The sequence below is a fragment of the Polypterus senegalus genome, chromosome 6, assembly GCF_016835505.1.
Source record: "Polypterus senegalus isolate Bchr_013 chromosome 6, ASM1683550v1, whole genome shotgun sequence".
In the NCBI taxonomy this organism is placed as follows: domain Eukaryota; kingdom Metazoa; phylum Chordata; class Cladistia; order Polypteriformes; family Polypteridae; genus Polypterus; species Polypterus senegalus.
In genome coordinates this window covers 127,348,838-127,369,501 of record NC_053159.1, presented here as the reverse complement: position 1 = coordinate 127,369,501, position 20,664 = coordinate 127,348,838, and the positions used below count along the sequence as shown (strand labels likewise).

The 20,664-nt window shown below is 37.9% G+C and overlaps 1 protein-coding gene across 2 annotated transcripts in view; it reads left to right on the top strand.

Moving 5' to 3' along the window:
• Nucleotides 1-20,087, top strand: part of slc43a2b (solute carrier family 43 member 2b) — a 79,134-nt gene extending 59,047 nt beyond the window's left edge. Inside the window, exons 9-15 of one of the 2 annotated variants that reach the window (XM_039757125.1) lie at nt 736-882; nt 2,513-2,530; nt 7,569-7,707; nt 8,620-8,752; nt 9,227-9,300; nt 15,366-15,489; nt 18,427-20,087. In XM_039757125.1, the coding sequence (XP_039613059.1) occupies nt 736-882; nt 2,513-2,530; nt 7,569-7,707; nt 8,620-8,752; nt 9,227-9,300; nt 15,366-15,489; nt 18,427-18,588 (797 nt within the window). In that variant the 3' untranslated portion in view covers nt 18,589-20,087. The remainder of the gene's footprint in view (nt 1-735; nt 883-2,512; nt 2,531-7,568; nt 7,708-8,619; nt 8,753-9,226; nt 9,301-15,365; nt 15,490-18,426) is intronic. The other variant, XM_039757126.1, reaches the window with a different exon arrangement.
• Nucleotides 20,088-20,664: the final 577 nt, after the last annotated feature.

The following is a 20,664-nucleotide window of genomic DNA, read 5'->3' as shown; positions in this document are numbered from 1 at the left end:
TCACTCCAACCAGTCTCTTAATTTGTAGCCAGTCCCTGCTGTTAATTGAGCTTCTTGTATAATTATAATGCCTGCCCATGTTTTCTGTCTGCAAACTCAAAACATTACGACATTTGTATGGAACTCCAAAAACAGCTTACAGTAGTGCTTAGAGGTGTATTTAGTTAATTTATTCCCTTTACTCCCCATGACCCTGTAGTTAGGATATAGCGGGTTGGATGATGGATGGATGGATGGATATTCCCTTTACTTGAGTTACTTCATTTTGCATCATTTGCTTTTCAAAAATATCGAGTGTGTGTGTCCCCACCCACTCCTAACCAGTACCCAATTAACAATGAGATCTAAGTAATAACATAGCCAAGAGCAGTCTTGTACTATTTGCACTCTTGTGTTCTTCGTGAAGGAAATGTTTCAGTAAAATATTTTGAACTATAACTATAAACTCTAACTATAAAAATATTTTGTTGACTTTATCAGAAAGTAAACTATAAATTGTTTTTGTCTAATGCAAAAGAATAAGAGTCAGAACATTTCTTTTAATTAATAATCTGTTCTTCTAGAAGCAAGAAACTTACAGCTAATGTGTCTCTCCTGGGTCAAAGTTGCCATTGAGAATTTTTGTACCTAAAATGGTCAAAACAAGAATTAGCAGATTCACATAAAAGTTTCCATTAAACAGAAAAGCTGAAGTTCTCTGGGCTTAAACTTGAAATATTTCCTCTGTTCTTACAGCGACACCCTCTTTCATGCGCAGCATCTTCAGCCCCATATTCCTTCTGAGTCTAATCACCATGTGCGTCACACAGCTCCGCCTCATCTTCTACATGGGTGCCATGAACAACATTCTGGAGTCTCTTGTTGATGGAAATCTTGAAACAGGTAAGCCAAGGGAAGACTTACTGACTAATCCTTAACTAAGTTTGGAAAATTTCTAGGAAATGGTCTGAGAGCAACTTGTTGTTTTTGTATTTGGGATATTGTTTCTGAGATGTTAAGTATAATATTGCCTCGATTCTGCAGATCCTAGTCTTAAACCATTTCTGCTGTGGTTTACATTAGTTTAATAAATCACACTCCAAATATTATTTCATTCACTTATTTGCTGAATCTCTCAAAGTTGGTTATTACCCTAAATTGAAGTGTTCTGTAGTGTATATTGAAAACAAGCAGATCTCAGCTTAACTTTCATGTCAAGATTTTTGTTTTATCCTGCTTCTTACATTTACCAAGCAGAATTATACATGCATAATTTGTGTTGGTTCCAACAAAAATAAACTTACCTTCTAATTTGTCCCTAAACAGAAATTTCACCTTTAAAGGGGACTGCTTGAATGTAGTGTGCATGGCAGTGTGGTGTAGTAGTTAAGGTTTTGGACTTCAAACCCTAAGGGTTATGGGTTCAAATCCTGCTACTGACACTGTGTGACCCTGAACAAGTCACCTGTCTGTGCTCCAAATGGAAAACCAAAAGAAATGTAACCAATTGTATCATAAATGTTGACAGTTGCCTTATATAAAGACATCAGCTAAATAGGTAAATATAGTTGATTAGAACCCAGCCACACATTTTCCAGAATTACGTTTTTTTATATAAAATGCCTAGAACTAGTTTTGCAGTGAGCTAGTTGCGAGCTACAGGAAATATGCCTTACATCTGTTGTTTAAGCATTTCAACTGAATGATTTAAAGACTTTGTTTCCTGGTTTACTTATTATCTCATCTACACATCAACCGTTTCCTTGAAAATATATTAATAGATTTTCTCCATTGATCAGCACTTTTCTATTCCTCTTGCACATTCAAATCTTTTTTTGGAAAGCATTGAATGTAATGGACGGTTTAAAATAACTGAAGCCTAATTATGCATTCATTCTTTTATTTGCTGGAGTCACTAATTCTAGTACAGGGTAAAAAGAGGTTTGGCAGCATCAGACATTAATCCATCACACGTAACCACACAAACAGTTAAACTAAATAGACATCTTTGAAATCTAATGGGAAAGGTGAAGTGTATAATGATAGTGTGCAAATATCAACATTATTCTGGCACAAAATATTAGACTATGATAGTAATTTATTACAAAGAAGATATGGGAAGGCTTGCTGCACAGATTCAATGAGCATGTGACAAATGACTGTTATCTTGATTCTAACAACATCTAAGTTTGAGAGAATTGTATCTTTCAAGTGAACCTATGTCTTATTCTGTCCTTTATGTAATGTTTCTCTACATCAACAATGTATCTAATCAGCATGAAGAGCCAGTATGCATGCATGCAGCTCCAAATCTTTAAATGTGATCAAACACAATGCCTTTTGGGGAGCAAAATATTTCTTTTATGGAATGTTCTGGGAAGTTGGGCATCCCAAAAAAGCAGTTCTTCTATACCTTTCATGTGATTAATGTTCATTAATCTTTCTAATATGTCTTGCTTTCTCTCCCTCTCTCAAATTTATTAACCCTGTGTCTTTGGCTTTATTGCTGCGTCCGTGCTGCTTGTGTTTACAGAGGAAAAGATGAAAATTGGTAAGACTGAAAATATTTAGTCAAATTTAGTGATATAGTATAGTTAGATTAGATATTTGTGCATTATACTAAATTATATTCATAGCTGAGTAAATGTTTTAACACACTTTGAGTTTATAATACATTGAGGACCCTGCTTAAATTCAGTACTGACAATTCCAAAAAAGAAAAATGAACAATATTTAAAAATATATCTGTGCCTGTGTCAGTTTCCTCCCGCAGTCCAAAGACATGTGTGTTAGGTGGACTGGTAAATTGGCCCCTATTTTTTGTATATGTTCACCCTGTGATGGACTGGTTCCCTATCTATAAATTGTTCCTGCCATGCAGACAAAGCTTGCTGGAATAGGCTCCAGCTTTCCTACAAACCTGCTGTTTATAACTTAGTTAAGAAAATTAATGGATGTCTGGATAATCAAAATATTACAATAACAGTTGAATTACAGTACACATTAAACAAATTACAAGATCTGTTTTTCATCGGAGGATTATTCCCAAGAAACCAGTAAAGAATACTAATTGTAAATTAATGAGGAAGAGAGTTCATTTGAAACATGCAGTGTTTGTCCTCAGCTGGTAAAGGAAAGTTTTCATTGTCTAGTAATCATCTACTGTGACAAACAGTACATTTTAGCTCAAGAATCTATTGCCAGTTTTGTACACTTTTTAGCAAAGCAAATAATAATGTGGACGCTTGCAATATACATGGCTAGGACCATCACATTCAGATCTCAATATCAGTGACATGGGATTATCAGTGGGATTATCCTTATTATAATTCCTTTATTTTTGAACTGTCTCAAGAAGTTGGTTCCCGTTCCACCTGGACTGGGTACAAAGCAGGAACTAACCCTTAATGGAGTGCTTGTTTGTGGCACAAAACATTCACAACCACACCCATACCGAACCAATTTAGAATCTGCAAACTAACAGTGCTAAATAATGTGCCACCATAAGTAATGCAAAAAAGGCTATAAGATCTTATCGCATCTTCAATAAATGTGTCATTTTATAAATTTAAAATGATCATTTGCCTTTAATATCCAGTTCAATTTTTTACATGAGAAGTTGTTTGAATGACAGTCCATTCATCCAGTTGGACTTTCATTCATAACATGTCAACAGGCTGTAGACTAGCAATATCCTCCACACTTATTTTCCTTCCACACATTCAGTTTTTCACTTCACTTGAACCCACAGTAGTGCGTGAGGGAAAATTGCCAAGACAGTCAAAAGTCAGAACAGAAGTAGTTAGAAGTCAAATAACTGTTGACTGAAAAACCAAGAAAGCACCAGAAAGTTTGATTCTAAGAGGATTTTGTGATTAAATACTCAAGCCAGACAGTGTTTACTTAAATATTAAATATAAAGAAGATAAGAGTATATGTATCATATGAGAGCATATCCTCAGCTGTTATCAAGGGGATAGAGATGCTGCCAACAAGACTAAAGAGATATGGCCATGAAAGAAAAACAAGAAGACAAACTAGCATTACAATTTATGGTTATGGGGAGCCAGAGTGAACCCATGCAGTAATAGTAACAACATGGGACTCATAGATGGGATTACAGGACATTACAGAGCATGCAAACATATTAAGATGCCCATTCACTCAACAGAATATTTTAGAAATATAGAAGTAATCAAGAGTGGACAGTGGAACTTCAAAAGAACATTAGGAATACAGGTACATGCAATATCACTCTGGGAGCTCTTGTTATTTACAGAATGACATCACTAAAATGATTGGTTTTTAAATCTCTCTGTTATAATACAAAAAGCCTGGGACGAGACGTGACTTTTTCAGAGAGATATTTTCAAGTCCCACGAGATGAGACTTTGTGCCAAGAGATTTAACCACACCTGGTGCCGGAAATAAAAGACAAAGAGTAGATGACAAAGTAGAACATCGTAGAGAATTCAAAAACGTTAGCGCGATACACATGCAGTGCAGGTTAGAGATAATGAAAGTACCTAAATTCGAAAGTCTCAAAAAAATGATAATAAAGATTGCATTGGCGCAAACAAACGGAAATTAGTACTTGGTAAAATAACAGAACAGCGAAAAGAAATTGAATATATTGTTCAGATTTAAACTTCGGAGACTTGTAGATCGTCTAATTCATGATGCCATCAGGGAAAAGTAGTGTTTCTTCCCAATGAAGAGGCGTATCTGCGAGAATTAAAATATTTGTCGTTTGGTGAAAGTGAAATTCATATACGCGAGTGGCAGAGACACGAAGTAGCACAGGCGGGAAGGTTGCCGAGCGAAGCAAGCAGGGGGCAAAGCCCCCTAGTGTTTATAAAAACAATGCTTTACTCTCTGAAATACAGTTCAAGAAATGAAACACATCATTTGGACTGAGAATACTTTCATTTTAGATTGTGTACTTGCACAAAAACTCATTTAGCCTTTTGACCAGCAAAGTAGCTTGTGCAGTAAGGCATTGGCAAGCAAGTTTAATGAACTTTTGCCCACCGAGGTGTGGGTGGAATATCATTCACTTTTTAAACACAATAATTCAAAACTTGTGTCACAATAAAACAAAGGGCACAGTTAGTTAAGTTTTTTTTATGTGTATTTCATAACACCTTAATGTCATAAACAAAGGAGAGGACCACTGGTGTGCTGCAGGAGGTATGTTGTGTGCCAGACACTGTGGATTAAGCTGCTCCACTATGTGCTGACTGCTGGAAAGATCAAGGCAGACAAGCAGGACAGATGATCGTTCCAAGATCTGGTCGCCCTTAAGTGACCACAGCAGACCAGGACTGACACATCACACCACTCCATCTGAGAAATCATTTCAGATCTTTTACTAATCTGCTGAAACTGCTGGAAGATGCAATTTCCACCTCAATGACAGGATAATTGAGGTATAGGCTTCATGATGCCAGCCTGGGTGTAAGATGTGTAGTTGGTGGCCCTCTGTTCACACATCCTACACAACTTGGCCCCACAGCAGGGCAATACCAGGCCACACACAGCTGCACAGGTCCCAGCTGTCCTAAGGAATGCATGCTGGTGTTCAGGTGTGCTGCCTTGGCCTGCCTGCTGTCCTTAACTCTACAGAGAAGCAGTTCTTCTAAGTTCAGTTCTGGATGCCTTTGTGGCGGCAGGTTTTTGTTTCAAAATCATTGAGTAATTTTTACCTTTTATCAGTCTCACTGTTTAATTATCCAACTTTTTTTCCATTCGTTTTTTCATTCATAAGAAATTAAGACATGTTTATAGTCTTGGCCATATAAAATGCTTAATTATGTTTCATCATTTGTTTTGTTTAAATTAAATTTTTTGTCGAGCTTGCTTTTTTAATTGTATCCTAACAATTAATGATGAGCAAAGCAGCCTCCAGCACAAATAACCCTGAATACTAAATGGCAGCATTTACCTCAGTGTTTTCCCACTTTTGCACTTATTAGTAAGTAATGGCCTAAATAACCCAAATATTTAAAATAGGTACATATTTAAAAGAAAGAAGAAAGAATTCTTAGAAATCTAAAACCTAAATTCCTGCTCCATGCTGTAAATATTGTGAAATAACAGCTTATTTTAAGGAGTCTAATTAAAAGAAATGGGCTGGGATGAAAACCTGTAGTCACTGGGGGCCACCCGAACCGAACTTGAGAACCACTGCCATAGAGCACCTTTGGGATCCCATGGGTCAAAACATCAGGAGAAGGATCCCTCTGACAGATAATGGCTGGCATCTTCATCAGGCCTTTCTACTGCACTAGGATAACACTCCATATCTGCAGAAGCAGTTGTTTATTGGCTGTGTTTGCCTGATGTGTCCAGCAGTGGTGGCCACAAGCAACGGTCATACTGGGTGCAGAAGGATTGCAAGACATCTGTTTCTTTTGTTTTCCTTTTGTTTTTGTTGTTGTGCTGGTTGTTTTCCTATTATTCTCATTGTTTTGTGTTATTTTAGCAATGATGGAGAACATTTCAGTCCGGCAATAAGCATTATATAGCGTTGTTTCTTTTTCTGTCAGTATATATTTGTCTTAGGCACAACATCACATGTGAGTAGGGAATGATATGAGCAGATTTGATCTGACCCAAAACAAGAACAACAACTTGATGAAAATAGAGAAATCATCCAGCCTGGTTGAGCCCAAAGAGTGGCTGTTAAATAATTGGCTATTGTTTTTGTGGTTGTGTCCATTATCTTATTTCTGTTCATTGCTAGCTAGTTTATAGTAGATTGATATAAAAAATGCAAATACTGAATAAACCATCCAAGCACAAACCTGAACTTTATTCTTACTATATTTATGTTCTGGGTGTTTTCAGTTTGTTTTTGTATTATTGTACAGTAGAATGGCTGGATGTTTTATTTTATTTAGCCCTTATTTGGGAGAGGCTGCAAGGCTGCTTCTTTTAGTTAAACATACCTGTTCACAATTTAGTCACATTATGTTTTACATTATGCAGTGTTTATTAAACCTTTATGCAGCATTATTGATTTTAACTTATTTTTTGTAACAGCTGAAATTATTTGAAAACATGCATTAAAATAATACTCACAGACCTCCTTAATTCAGTTCAAACTAACTGCTGTATGCACATATCCTGGCAGCTTTGGGTGCAAGACAGGTCCCTAGCATGCATGAGGGTATCAGTCCATTGCAGAGTCTGAGCAGGGCCTATGTACAGCAGAATCATGGGAGGAAAACCCCTCACAAAAGGTCCAAAGGTTCAAACCTAACCACTAGGAGACAAATCATGTCTGACCTTTATTGTTACTCACAAGCAAACTGATTATTTAAAAATTCCACTTTCAATGACTTTTGCTTTAATTATTGTGGTAAGTCAGTTGGACTAGATCTCTCCTAACTTGTCACACCACGATTTAAAGATTGTACCTAATGTAGCCCAGTTATTCTTTAATTTCAGTCCATATCTGTTTATATGTATAAATCATGTCATATTACTTGCCGACTAACAACTGTAGATGTTTGACTATTACATTTATTTTTGAAAATCTGTTAATTATTCGTGATGCTTATACTGCTTTTGCTCCTCCTTTCTAGTAAGTCTTTATACATCCATCTTCGGTGTTCTGCAGCTGCTGTGCCTTATCACAGCTCCTGTAATTGGCTACATTATGGACTGGAAGCTCAAGGAGTGTGATGATGGTAATACTGCACCCCAGGAGCAGGAGGACAGAAGGTATGAACAAAGTGAAAGGCAAGGTTCATCCACAAAAGACACAAAAATTGGTAGCCTGTAGTTAAATCCAAATGAAAAGCAACAAGTACACATAGGAAACACTGTGTAAAGAAAAGTGTATGATTTTCTTAGCAAACCCATTGCAATGCCAGTAAAATGTAGGAATGAAATAGGTATGCAAATTGGTTAATGTTTTAAGGCAGGGGTCCTCAATCACAGTCCTGGAGGGCCGCAGTGGCTGCAGGTTTTTAAATCCAGTTGCTTAATTAGAAGGCAATTCTTGCCAATAATTTGATTTCAAGTTCTTTAACTCTGCTATGTCAGGTAATTCTCATATCCTAGATATTTTTCCCCTTTCTAAGGATAACATCCAAATGATTTGGAGGATAAAATGGATGAGTAATTCTCAGTCCTTTACTTTTTTCACTTCACTTTCCTTCCAAGTATTTAATTAAACCCAATAGTGCATGATAAATACATACCAGTGTAAAAAGTAACAAGCTAAATGGAGAAATGCTGGTCTCTTTTGTCATTTGCCTGTTATTGCTAATTAGGAGCCATTAAAAACCAAGAATACAGCTGTTTAAGATTAAAATAAGCAATAAGGTTCAAAATTTTAACACGTGAGACAACTAAAGTGAAGCAGAAGGGTTACTTGAGCAATAAGTGCTTCTTATTAAGCAATTGGTTTGGAGCAAAAACCTGTAGCCACTGCGGCCCTCCAGGACCGTGATTGAGGACCCCTGTTTTAAGGGGTACTTCCTCAAATAATGCCACAAATTAATTTGGCAGTTTCATAGCATTGGTAGAATAAATTCTTTCCCCACCTGAAGTAGTATTTTAACAGTTTTATCCCATGTGAAAAATGAAGTATCATCAATAATATACATTACATGTTTGATTCTTTTTCAGTGATTCCACCCAACCAAAACGCAGAGATAGGCAAATCCAGAAAATTACAAATGCTACTCGGGCTTTCATTTTCACCAATCTCCTGTTGGTTTTTTTTGGTATTACCTGTATCATCTCTAGTCTCCCCCTTCAAGTAAGTATGGCATCCTTAACTCACTCAGAGTAAATCCTAGTGCTATCTACTACTATCTTGGCTGACATAATGAAGAATATGGCTCCAGTCGCAGAGTTGATGATCAGTTTCCAGCACTAAAGTTAATTCCTGCAAAGAGATGTCACTAGGTTTATGTTAAAAAAATCGAAAAACACTTTTTGAAAAATAGTTCACTCATTCACCTTTTTTTACCAAAAGTAACATTATATTTTCCATGATGCTATTTATATAAGTGACATGCATGTTTTATTAAGCAACAGTAAATTTTTTACACTGTCATTTCAAATTAAGTTTTGCTGGCCCCTGGTGGTGATTTTGGACTACTACCAAAAGGCAAATGAATTCTGCAAAAGTTATTGGATAATTCCTTTTGTTATGGTAATGCAAGAAAATATTATGAATGCTAATTTAATGCCCCGTTCCCTCATACTATTTTATTTTTTGTATTTTCAGATTCTTTCATTTATTTTACACACAGTTGTTAGAGGATTTATTCATTCAGCTGTTGGAGGTCTTTATGCAGCTGTGTAAGTATTTGATGACACAATGGTGTGGTTTCCTAAGATGTTAATTTTAAAAGTTCATTTTTCTAAAGTGTGCTTAAACACAAAAGCATGCATATATATAAAATGTGTGTATGTTTGTAGTTAAATAAAAGTGCCCATATATTTTACAATACAAAGTGAGCTACAGCTACCAAGGAAAGGTTTTTATTCATAAATAGAAATAACACAAAGTAGAAAGAAACAGAATGAAGCAACGGCCATTGTCTAAATACCTTAAGGGTAACTGCACTGTCTCTCAAGTGTTGTGACGTAGCCCCACTTGCCCACCTCCCAAGTACCACACCACCACACTGAGCTCTCACCTCCTGCTTTTCTCTACCCCCCCACACACACCCCCGTTTCTTTCTCAGATGTACCTAACGTCTTTTCTAGCAGTCAGTTAGCCTCGGCCCTAAACTCACATCTCACTTTCAAAATCAATGGTATTTTTAAGCCTAATCCAGGTCACTTCCATCTCAGGCACAGAATTACAGTACTGTCAGGGTCGGGACTGGCTTCTGTATGACCTCTGGGCCTCAAAGACAGGTCCCAGCTGGATATTCTTTAAATGAGCAATATAGCACTGCTCTTTCAAGTCAAGGACAAAGTGCTTCCCCTTATTATATAAGCATAATAGAGCTGTTCTCCTGCTCTTCTCTTAGATGGGCACAATGGTTCCATGTGCTGCAGTTAGTTCCCTCTGAGGTGCCATATATTTATTGGGAGGCCAATTGTCATCCTAACACTGAAACCCATACCCCAAAACTACTGCCATACGGCCTCTCTCTTGCTCTCTTTTGTTCTCTCTCTTTTTCCCTCTGGTGGGGTGGCCTACATGTGTCCACTGCAATACCATACAGAGACACTCTTCCCCTCATCTACAGTCACTCAGTCTCTCTCAACTGTGGCCTCTCTTCCTTTTGCCATTTAAGTCTTCACTGTAAATTCTTCTCTGGACTCCTGAAAGTCTAGTTGTGAGATGACTTCATCCTGGAGTCACCACTGTTGTAACGGTCTGCCTTAATTCTGCTCCATTGACTCCAGACTAGAATGCCCTCTACCAGGCTGTGGGGTTGGTGCGTGTCTAAGCCTTCCGTTTCCTTAAAGAGCTGAGATTCTAAGACAGCCTCCTTCCTTCCTATTCTCTTGGTCTGGAAAATTTACACAGGAAATGTGTTTAGTCTACTGGAGAGAGGGATAGTTCTGGTCAACTGTGGAATTTCCTGGATTGCAGCTGGAATGGACAGTCTGACACAAGCTTCTCCAGATATTGGCACTGTGCTGCCACCTATTGGTATCTCTTTGTCTAGCAATTTTTGCAAGATCACATATTTCAGTAACCTTTTGGATCATTTGCCTTTTAGTGTCTTGGGAATGTATGACATGATTCTGCCCAGGTTGCCACCCTCATAACCCGTCCCCCTCCCCCTCACTAGTCTATAATTTGTCCATAACTATTACAATTTTTGGGCAGTTAATACACATAAAGGACATAACAGCCCCTGCATTGGTGCTCACTTTCATCTCTGGAGGTTTTCTGTGTTACCTAGACCTGTCCCATGTTATTCCTTTCAGATACAGGTCCCAATTCCCTGACCACAACTACACAAGTCCTGGGTTCAAGTAGCTTCTTGTTGTTTGCCCCATGGGGATTTGGTGATGCTAAAATGATGTTAGTGTATGTTTGTGCTTGTATTCACCTTGAAATGAGTTGATGCCCCATCCAGAGATTGTTTCTGTCTCGTGCCCAATGCATGCTGGAATGGGCGCATCCCTGGATTGATGGATGTAATTATTAAACATCCTGTCCTTTTCGGAGATATTGTGGCAAGGTGTCCTCAGAATTTAATGGATCTTTCAGGCAGTTCACAATACAAGGAAGCTGAACATTTTCACACCTTGATGATATCTCGCACTGCCACCTGGTGGAATCTTCCAGATTTACATAAAGGCCCTTCTACTGATCCATCCATCCATCCATCCTCTTCTGCTTATCCGAGGTCAGGTCGCGGGGGCAGCAGCTTGAGCAGAGAGGCCCAGACTTCCCTCTCCCCGGCCACTTCTTCTAGCTCTTCCGGGAGAATCCCAAGGCGTTCCCAGGCCACCCAGGAGACATAGACCCTCCAGCGTGTCCTGGGTCTTCCCCGGGGCCTCCTCCCGGTTGGACATGCCCAGAGCACCTCACCAGGGAGGCGTCCAGGAGGCATCCTGATCAGATGCCCGAGCCACCTCATCTGACTCCACTCAATGCGGAGGAGCAGCGGCTGTACTCTGAGCCCCTCCTGGATGACTGAGCTTCTCACCCTATCTCACCCTTCTACTGACTTAAAAATAAATACATGAGCCAGAAGTACCATTTAGTATGTAGTTGGAAGGAGAGTTTGGACAAAGGCTCAAGTTGCAGAAGAGGGCCAGGATTGAGAGGGAGAGAGGAGAAGAGACTGGAAAAGAGTAAGCAAGTGGTTTAGTGATCTTCAGTTGGCGAGGTCTATAAGCTACATCAGCTGGTGGATGTTGGATTCAAGGTTAGCTGAGGGAATCCTGAAGAGGTAACAAGGTTTAGTTTTTGCTCCTTTTACTTAATACTTTGTGTCCTCCCTCCTCATACTTAAATGATTACTTTAATGAATTAACCTTTTAATATATTGTGGCCTTCACAGTGTTAAGAGTGAGTGTGGCAGGTTACAGCAAGTACTCCCTATCTTGTTACAATTGACGTATGTATACATATATTAGATATATGCATATTGGGGAAAAATATTTGTCAACATATATGGACATATGGAAATGTATTTGTAAGTTTAATGGCATCAGTATATGAAGGTGATCTAACAGGTAACATTAATATACCAGTAACAGCGATTACACTTGACTTGAGCATTCCTAGTTTTCCTACTCTTTCTCTGTACGTTTACCATTCGTTTGCTCAGAGTTTGATGTGCTTGCTTCTTCCTGAGCAGCTCTTCTTTTCTCCACCCTAGCGGCCCGCTTTTTCTCTTCTTTCATTGACATCTTTTCGCGTTAAAACTGATTAAGTCAGTGTTTCTGTTGCAATTACTTAGTACTTATTGTTTAATTTTTCACTTAAGCTGGACCTTAAGTCTGCCTCAAGAATGATTTAAGATATGAAGAGGTAGGGGAAGTGACGGCGAAGGTGGTAGAAATGAGAACAGCGCCAGTACACATGTGCCGCAAAGCTGTCCTGCTGACCGCTGCTTAGAGTTGATTCTACAATAAAATAAAAATAAAAAGAGGAATAACCTTGGAGGTCAATCATTACCCCAAAAGTGGATAGTAGACATCACGTAGTATATGTGTACCAAATTTCAGTTCGATAGGTCAAACGGTTTACAAGCTACAGTTGATTTAAAATCCTGGACAGATAAACAGCCAGCCACAGTAGCGCATTATTTTTAAAGAAAATTGAAGTTTACAGTTATTTTATTCAACAATTGTCAACATAAGTGCAATTTCCTAGGTTTAAAAAATATATCTAAGTTCATTACACAGTGCGAAAATAATGCAATATAAATCATTCTTGCATCTGTCTGTTACTTACATAAAACGGGAGCAGTCTGCCATCTGTTTGCTTTCAAGTTCCCATTACATTTTGTTAAGACTTACATGTGGGCTTTGACTCATCTATTCTAGAACATTTTATTGATTCCTTTTACATCATGTTGTGGATTTCTCATGTTTTCTCTATTGTTCACTTGTTACAAGATCTATTTTGAAACCAACTTTGAATTTTAACAGATGACCTTACATTTTGCTAATGTGTCCTGTCTACAAAGTGGAATTCATAATTGAGCTGGTGACAGTAAGCTTCCCTTAGCCTAAAACAGCAAAGTAATCCCACAACAAAATATTAAAACTAGCGTCCTGTACTTCCTTACTCACAGTCTTCTTAATCACATGCAATGTTTTCATACTGAATTCTGAATTTACAGTGTTATCAATTTATATATTATCAACTGTGCTTGCAAAGCAAACTGATGAAAGGCTTCTTTTAACTGCCTTGTCACCCTTTCATCGTGACAGCATCCATCATTTTCAGTTCAGTTTTACTCAAGGCCTTAGTAATCTTTTCTTGATTCACCAAGATGATCACAAAGTCCTCTTTGCCTCTAAACATCTATTTTATGATTTTCATTTACAGATCTCCTTTATATTTTCTCCTATACATCATTCTGCAAATTATTCCACATTCTAGTCCTTAAAAGCAGGGGTCGCCAGCTGCGGTCCTGGAGGACCACCGTGGCTGCAGATTTTCATTCTAACCCTCTTCTTATTGAGTGGCCTGTTTTTGCTGCTAATTAACTTCTTTTGAACAAATTTTACTTGACTTGTTCTTGGAGACTTAGACCCCTTGGTTGTTTCTTTTTCCTTAATTAGCAGCCAAACAAATAATGAGATACAAAATGAGCCAAAACAACTGGTGTCCATCGTACAATATCTGAAAAGGTCTCAGGAATGTCAATCTGTTCAGGTCCTCAGAACATTTTAACAGTGCTCTTAGAAAGAGAAAATCAACAATTTCAGAAGTGTCTCCTAATGTACCACAAGAGCAGCAACAAACCACAAAATTAAAGAACTGCTTTAATTAACGGCAAGAATTGGCACCTCAGGCTGGTTGGAGTGAAATTGGTTGGAGTTGAAGGCCCTAACTTAGTTGGTCTTATGTTGGCTCCCTCACTTCACATTTCATTTCTGTTTGGATGCCATTTAAGGAAAGAAATTAAGCAATCCAGAGGAACGGTGAAGAAATTCAGGGGAACAAATCTTAAGAAAGCAATTCTATTAAACTGAATTCACAAGCAGTTAATTAGCAGCAAATACAGGACACTTGTTAAAAAAAGGGTTAGAATGAAAACCTGCAGCCACAGTGGTCCTCCAGGACCAGACTTGGCGTCCCCTGCTTAAAAGTGTGTTTTGAAATGAGCATATTCAGTATGAGCCAAATAAAGGAAGTTAAACTGTGTCTCTGTCACTACAGTTAGGAACAGTGCTCACTGCTTCTGGGCTTATTGAAGGAGGTGAGGTAATAACGTTACCACCATCGCTATATTTAAGAGCAACCACTACTCTCCCAAACATGAGAACACTCCTTTAGTTCATCATATTTGACAATGGGCTTGTACTGTGTAAGAGCTAGAAAACATGTCAGAATGTGTTTTTGTGCTAGAAGTAGTAAACCATTAGGTGTATTTTACACAAAGACTGTCACCTAGAAAAGGCACATTACCTCTGTGACCAGACTTTTATACTTATCGCTTTTATATTTATAGATTATCTAAGCTGTGTGTTAATAACATCATATTTGTGGCTAAACACAGTGTTGCTCTGTTGCTGCTCTAGGAAGAGGAATTGTAAGATTGATTTGTAAGATTATGTATTTATTTCTTTTATAGTATAATATCTGCAAACAGTTATAATAGTTATTACAGGTATTCCCTTTACGAAAGCAATAACATTTATAACAATAAAGACTGTTATTCTATGTGTTTCCTTTTAATTTGTACTACAGTTTAAAAAGATGCACCCATAATGAATAAGTGTTTCCTTTTTCTTTGGATTAAGTGCCATCTGCCAGTCTCTGTAACCTTGCATTGAAAAGTCATAGAGACTCCTGTAGCTTTGCAATTCAACTACTAGTCTCTCTTTCAAGTCCTCCTTATTTTTTAATGTTATTCATGTCTACAGTACCGTATACTTTAAATATTTTAATTATACATAACATGACGAAAAAGAGAAGTGTGCAGCCCTGCTCATGTCATGTAACTGTTGCTGCAGAAGAATTGTGACCTTTTGCGAACAGATAAGGCATAAATCAGCTTTTACACTGATCATAAGCTGACTGGTGCACCTTAAAGATAATTCAGCTTTCTTCTAAGTTAACATCTCTGTATTTATTTATAAAAGTAGTGCTCATTATAAAGTATAAAATATTATTTAATCTATGATTTATGATTTAATGAAGACTACCCTTCTCTCATTGCTTAAAACTAAATGAATTTCTTTTTTTCCTTTGTACCTTTGTTCTGTAGTTACCCTTCAACACAGTTTGGCAGTCTGACTGGAATGCAATCTTTGATCAGTGCCCTCTTCGCTTTGCTTCAACAGCCTCTGTTCATGGCCATGATGGGTCCTCTAAATGGAGATCCCCTTTGGGTAAGATCATTGCTCACTTTTTTGAACTGAAATGCCCAATTATAGCAGAACTCCTTTGATCACTCCTTAATCAAAGACTAGGTGGTGCCTGTTGTCAAAATGTAGAAAAACTGCTTATAGTAAAGTTAAAAAGAGAAATGGTACGTTGAAATTCTTTCTTGCATCTCTAATCAACTAGAACGTTAACAAAGTAGAGTAAGTAGAAAAATAGTCAAAACGGTGTACCGAACTTAAATGAGGCTGACCAATAGAGTTTTTCAGACTAGAAAGAATATAAAGAAACACTTTTGCTCCCAATATTCATCACTTTCACCACCTCCCACAAGGAACTGCAAGTCACAACTGATGAGACTGGAGAGAATTCCCAGACAACAACTGTTGACTGTGTGCTTTACCAATCACAGCTTTATGGGCGAGTGATAAAGAGAAAGCCAGTTTAAAACAAACAAACAAATGACATCTCAGTTTAACAAATGGTACATGGGCAATTGGAAGAAGGTTCTACAGTTTGATGAGACAAAAATTGTAACTTTTTTGGCATCAGACCAAACCCCACGCCAAATGCTATACAATACTATACACCCACCACTCCTGCCATGAAGCCTGGTGGTGGCAGAATCTCACTTTTGGGATGCATCTGTGCAGCAGGCTCTGGAATGCTTGTGAAGGTAGGGAGGAAAAAGAATTAAAATATAAATACAGGAAAATCCTGGCAAAACTTGATGGAGTCTGCAAGAACCCTGTGCCTTGGGAGGAGATTTGTTTTCCAGTAAAAACATAAAGAAGAAGCTTCACAAAAATGACTTAAAAATAACAATGCTAATGTCCTTTAGTGCCCAGGCCAGAGTTTAGATGTCGATCCAGTTGAGAATTTGTCATTTGATTTGTAAAAGGCTGTTCGTTTAATTCATTTGCCTGTATGGGTCCTGCCATTTTGTATTTTTGGTTTTCATTAGTTACTACCATTGTGTGTGTCTAGTTGGAAATCATGCTATGTAGTTGCTAGACATGTGATGCATGAATCATGTGACCCATGACATCATGATAGCCATATTACAAAAGATGACTACATGCATTAAGCAGGGTCTGAACCTTATGACTCTACATTTTACAAGCAATCTCCTGTTCTTTAGTGTTTCAACTTTAGTTTCTTCACTCCTGTAGTGCCCATAAATATTTCTACCACTTGCTGTAACAATTCGGTCCATTTGGACTTTTATGGACATTCTTGGTGGTTGTGATAATTCAGGGATCATTACAGCCCTGAATACATGTTCGAAATTGTCTAAAATAAATCAAAATAACTGGTTTAAGTATGAAATTTAGTGATGAATATTTTACACAGAGGCAAAATAAAACACTGTAGGCCAAATGAGCCTCACTATAGACATACTGGAGTATAGAACTTCTTGCTGCATTTTATCTGTTGCTTCAATCTCAGAATTTGTGTCCATCAAAAATCTTTTCTCTGCCCCACTACAACTACAACATCTATTAGGACTACTGCTTGCTAGTGACCCCCATCTACGTACCATAGCAGTAAGAAGTGCCATCTAACTGCCAGAACCTCAGTCCTGTGTTACTCAGGTGGTAGGAATCCCATTGCTAACTGGCCATCTGGATACAGTGTACACTGGCCATGTCTGTGTAATTTTCATGTGAGTCTTGCTGTTTATTGAAGAATGACAATAAAAGTTAAGTAATATGAATAATTTTTGTGATATTTATTTAATACAAAAATACATTGCCAATGAGATTATTACATAAAGAGAAACCAAAACGAGAAACGGTCTCCCACCGACCACCCATCTGTACAAGTAAAGGATAAACTTACCAAATCCATTTACCCACCAAAGCCCTTAACTCTCTCCCCAGTATTTAATCCTACCTTAAGAAAGATCATAAAAAGAGAAAGATTTAGCCAGCCCAGGACATGTCAAAGGACAGCATAAAAAGTAAATAAATGTACAAAAAAGAAACCAATAAATGTAGATACAAACGCATACACATACCTGTATTCAAACATACTTCCTCACAACTATACACACAGTAAATATGAACAATAAAACACAGGCACTCACACATATATATATATACCTGTATAATAATGCATATATTCACATAAATCTATATTGACACGTATCCGCACCTACATACTTCATCTATAAATAAAGATTTCAGTTCTGTCCTACTTCTTCCTATCCATGCGCATGGATTGATTACCTCAAGAGTGGTGAGATATGAAAACCTTGAGTTTGTTTGATGCGTCTCCTCAGAAATTCAAAGTCTTGAATATGGCTTTATTTATACTGTATGTGAAGCAGATTGTTCAAGAAGATTTAAATTGTGAAATGCTAGTTTCCAATAGTGGCCATTAAGACACTGTGAGGTTTTCCATCTTGATGCCATTATCAATTTAGTAGCAGTGGTGCCCAGAGAGAAAATCCTAATTTGGTGGTAAGACAGTTTGAAAGACAATAAATCCAAGAGGATATATATAATAGAGGAACTACCATTAAAGAGGATAAAATAAGAGCAATAGATCACCAGAAGGAAAAAAAACACTCGGGGACAGGACCAAAATATATGGAGAAAAATATCAGGGACCTTTAATGAACAAAACTGACACAATGGATCTGGAGAAATGCCTACCCAGGGGAAATATAGAACCTATGCACTAACTGAAACTGTGTGTACTTGTAGTTAGGACTCTTAGAACAATTTTATATATTTTTGAGACTATTATTCTAGCATAATGGGAGTCCTTCTGAAAATACATAATTCAACCAAACAAAAACACATGGCAGGGGGGCAGTAGAATGATTTATAAGGAGTAAAGTGAGGACACGTTCTATAGTCTGTTAGCCTTTTCATGGCATTGTTTTCAAAGATTTCTGAGTGAGAGATAGTTTAATATACATTGCTTTGTCCTTTTAGGTGAACATCGGCCTTCTAGGAGTCAGCATGTTTGGGTTCTGCTTGCCATTTTACCTCATCTGGTTCAGTCGGGATCTCCGCAAAAAGAAGAAGCAAAAAGAAGAGGAAGCAAAACTGTTTGTGAAAATCAATGGTAGCAATAAACATGAAGCCTTTGTTTAGAAGGCCTTGCTGAACCTTGACAGCTACCACAGAAATACATTTAAGACTTTGGGACCTTCAGCGATCTTCCTACTACTTTGTCTGTTGGGCATTGAGACCCATGTGCACACTTAAGCACATATCACCTTCTGAGCCACAGTAACACAGTTTTCAAAAGGTGGGAAGACAGTAAGTTGTTCAAAGAGAGACTGTTTATCCAGAACTATCCATAGAGTTGATGGATCAACCACCTAGTTTAAATTTGGACTGACCTATTTACTCGAAGCAATCTGTTTTTATTATGGGACATTGTTTTAAAATAATCTACCAAAAGGGCTGCCAGGCCTTTACAAGTTCAGGATCATGAAACAATACGTCATTGGAATGTGTTCAGATGAAGTTATACATTTCAGCAGGATTTGGATTAATCAAAGTCAGTGAAATAGAAAATGAGAGAAGGGGCATAATATTTGTATTATACTTAATAATAATGTGGAAGGTCCCCAGAAGCTCAGCAAATGTCAAGGATTACTACACAAAAAGGGGAAACTCCAGCTGGCTGGGGTTGAAATTTTCCAGGGAACTGTACTGAATATGTCTGCGCCTCAGGAAGTTGACTGTGTCGCTGTGCAATGGCAGTCCTTGTATCTCTAAAAGACATATTACAGGGAAATGCTAGAGGCAGGTGAGGCAGAAGATCCAGCAGGGACTGGATGAAAAGTAATCAGCCATTACTGAGCCACACTGGAGTCCAGTGGGCTCAGCAGGGGATGGATCAAGGGTTGCCATACTTTATTCAGTCATAAAGCACCTGGTTTACTCAGGAGGTAACTAGCCATCAACAAGTACTGCTGAAATTACACAAGGGTAGAAAAAGATCACCAGCCATTTTAAGAACTTGCATGTGATAACAGGCAGAGTCGGCTGAGAATTTCAACAAGAGCAGCATGTGTGTGTCTGCTCCCATCTTCCTTTGTAAAGTGTGTCCTGTGCAGTATGTCATGTGAGTATTAAAAGCCAAACTGAATCTGCAATATGGCGCAGACTCTTCTCCATCCTGTCGTCAATACCCGTCATTATTTTAGGATCACATGTAAGTGCTTCTTTCCTTGTGAAGGGTGTGTTATTAATAAAACACTTTAGCAGAGCTATATAAGCAGTACTGTACTGGAGAAGATCTCTCAAATACTTATTCTACATTTAATTTGTTTATTGTTTTCTTATTATCATGGTGCTATTGGAACCACTGATTTAGGTTTTTTTTTTTGTTTTTTTTTTTAGAAAAATAATAAAAGCAAAACGGTTGGTCTAAAAATTAGTGATGTGTTTTGTCGTGACTCTGTATGACTCTTATATATTAAACTGTATTTGAGAACGAAATCACTCTGCAAGGAATCCAAAACGCCTTGTTTCACAATTGGATTTGCTTCAGGAATCTTTGATTGTAGTTTCAGAGTGGAGTTGTATATTTTTTCCAAGAAACAGTTACTGTATTTTATAAAACAATTTTATTTCTTTGACAGTAGCCTATGATTTTTTTTTATTTTCACTTCATATAAAATTTTGCCTGGGGCACAGTGACAAGCAGAACATGCAGATCGGCAGCAGCAGTAGCAAGACAGCAGCTGATCTCACCGCATCTCCTTAGCGTGCGTTCAGCCCCCCCTTTCACAATGCGAGCGGCAGAGACACAAAGTGGCTGGTGTGTAACGCACCTGGGGGAGGGGGGTTTAGGGGGAGGGCGAGCAGAGTGAGCAGGGGGCAAATATATATAGATATCTATTATAAAAGAAAATCTTGAGACGTGATGAGACTATTGCCAAGAGAGTTTTTGAAGTCCCGCCCTCGCTCTCAAGCATTTATGGTTAACAGCCCACACCCACAGTCCTGTAACCTCTCAATGATGTGAATGCTTTTGTCAGACACATTCCTGTGCTCCGAGCTCTTATAAATTTTAATGTTTTCCTCACTTTAAGTTCCCAATAAAAGAAGACTTGTGTCTAAATGTTATCGAAGAATTTCATCCCAAACAGTTATAAACAGAAGAAATGAGTACACGAGGCAATCCTAGCACCGAGAAACGAAGTCAAACGAATT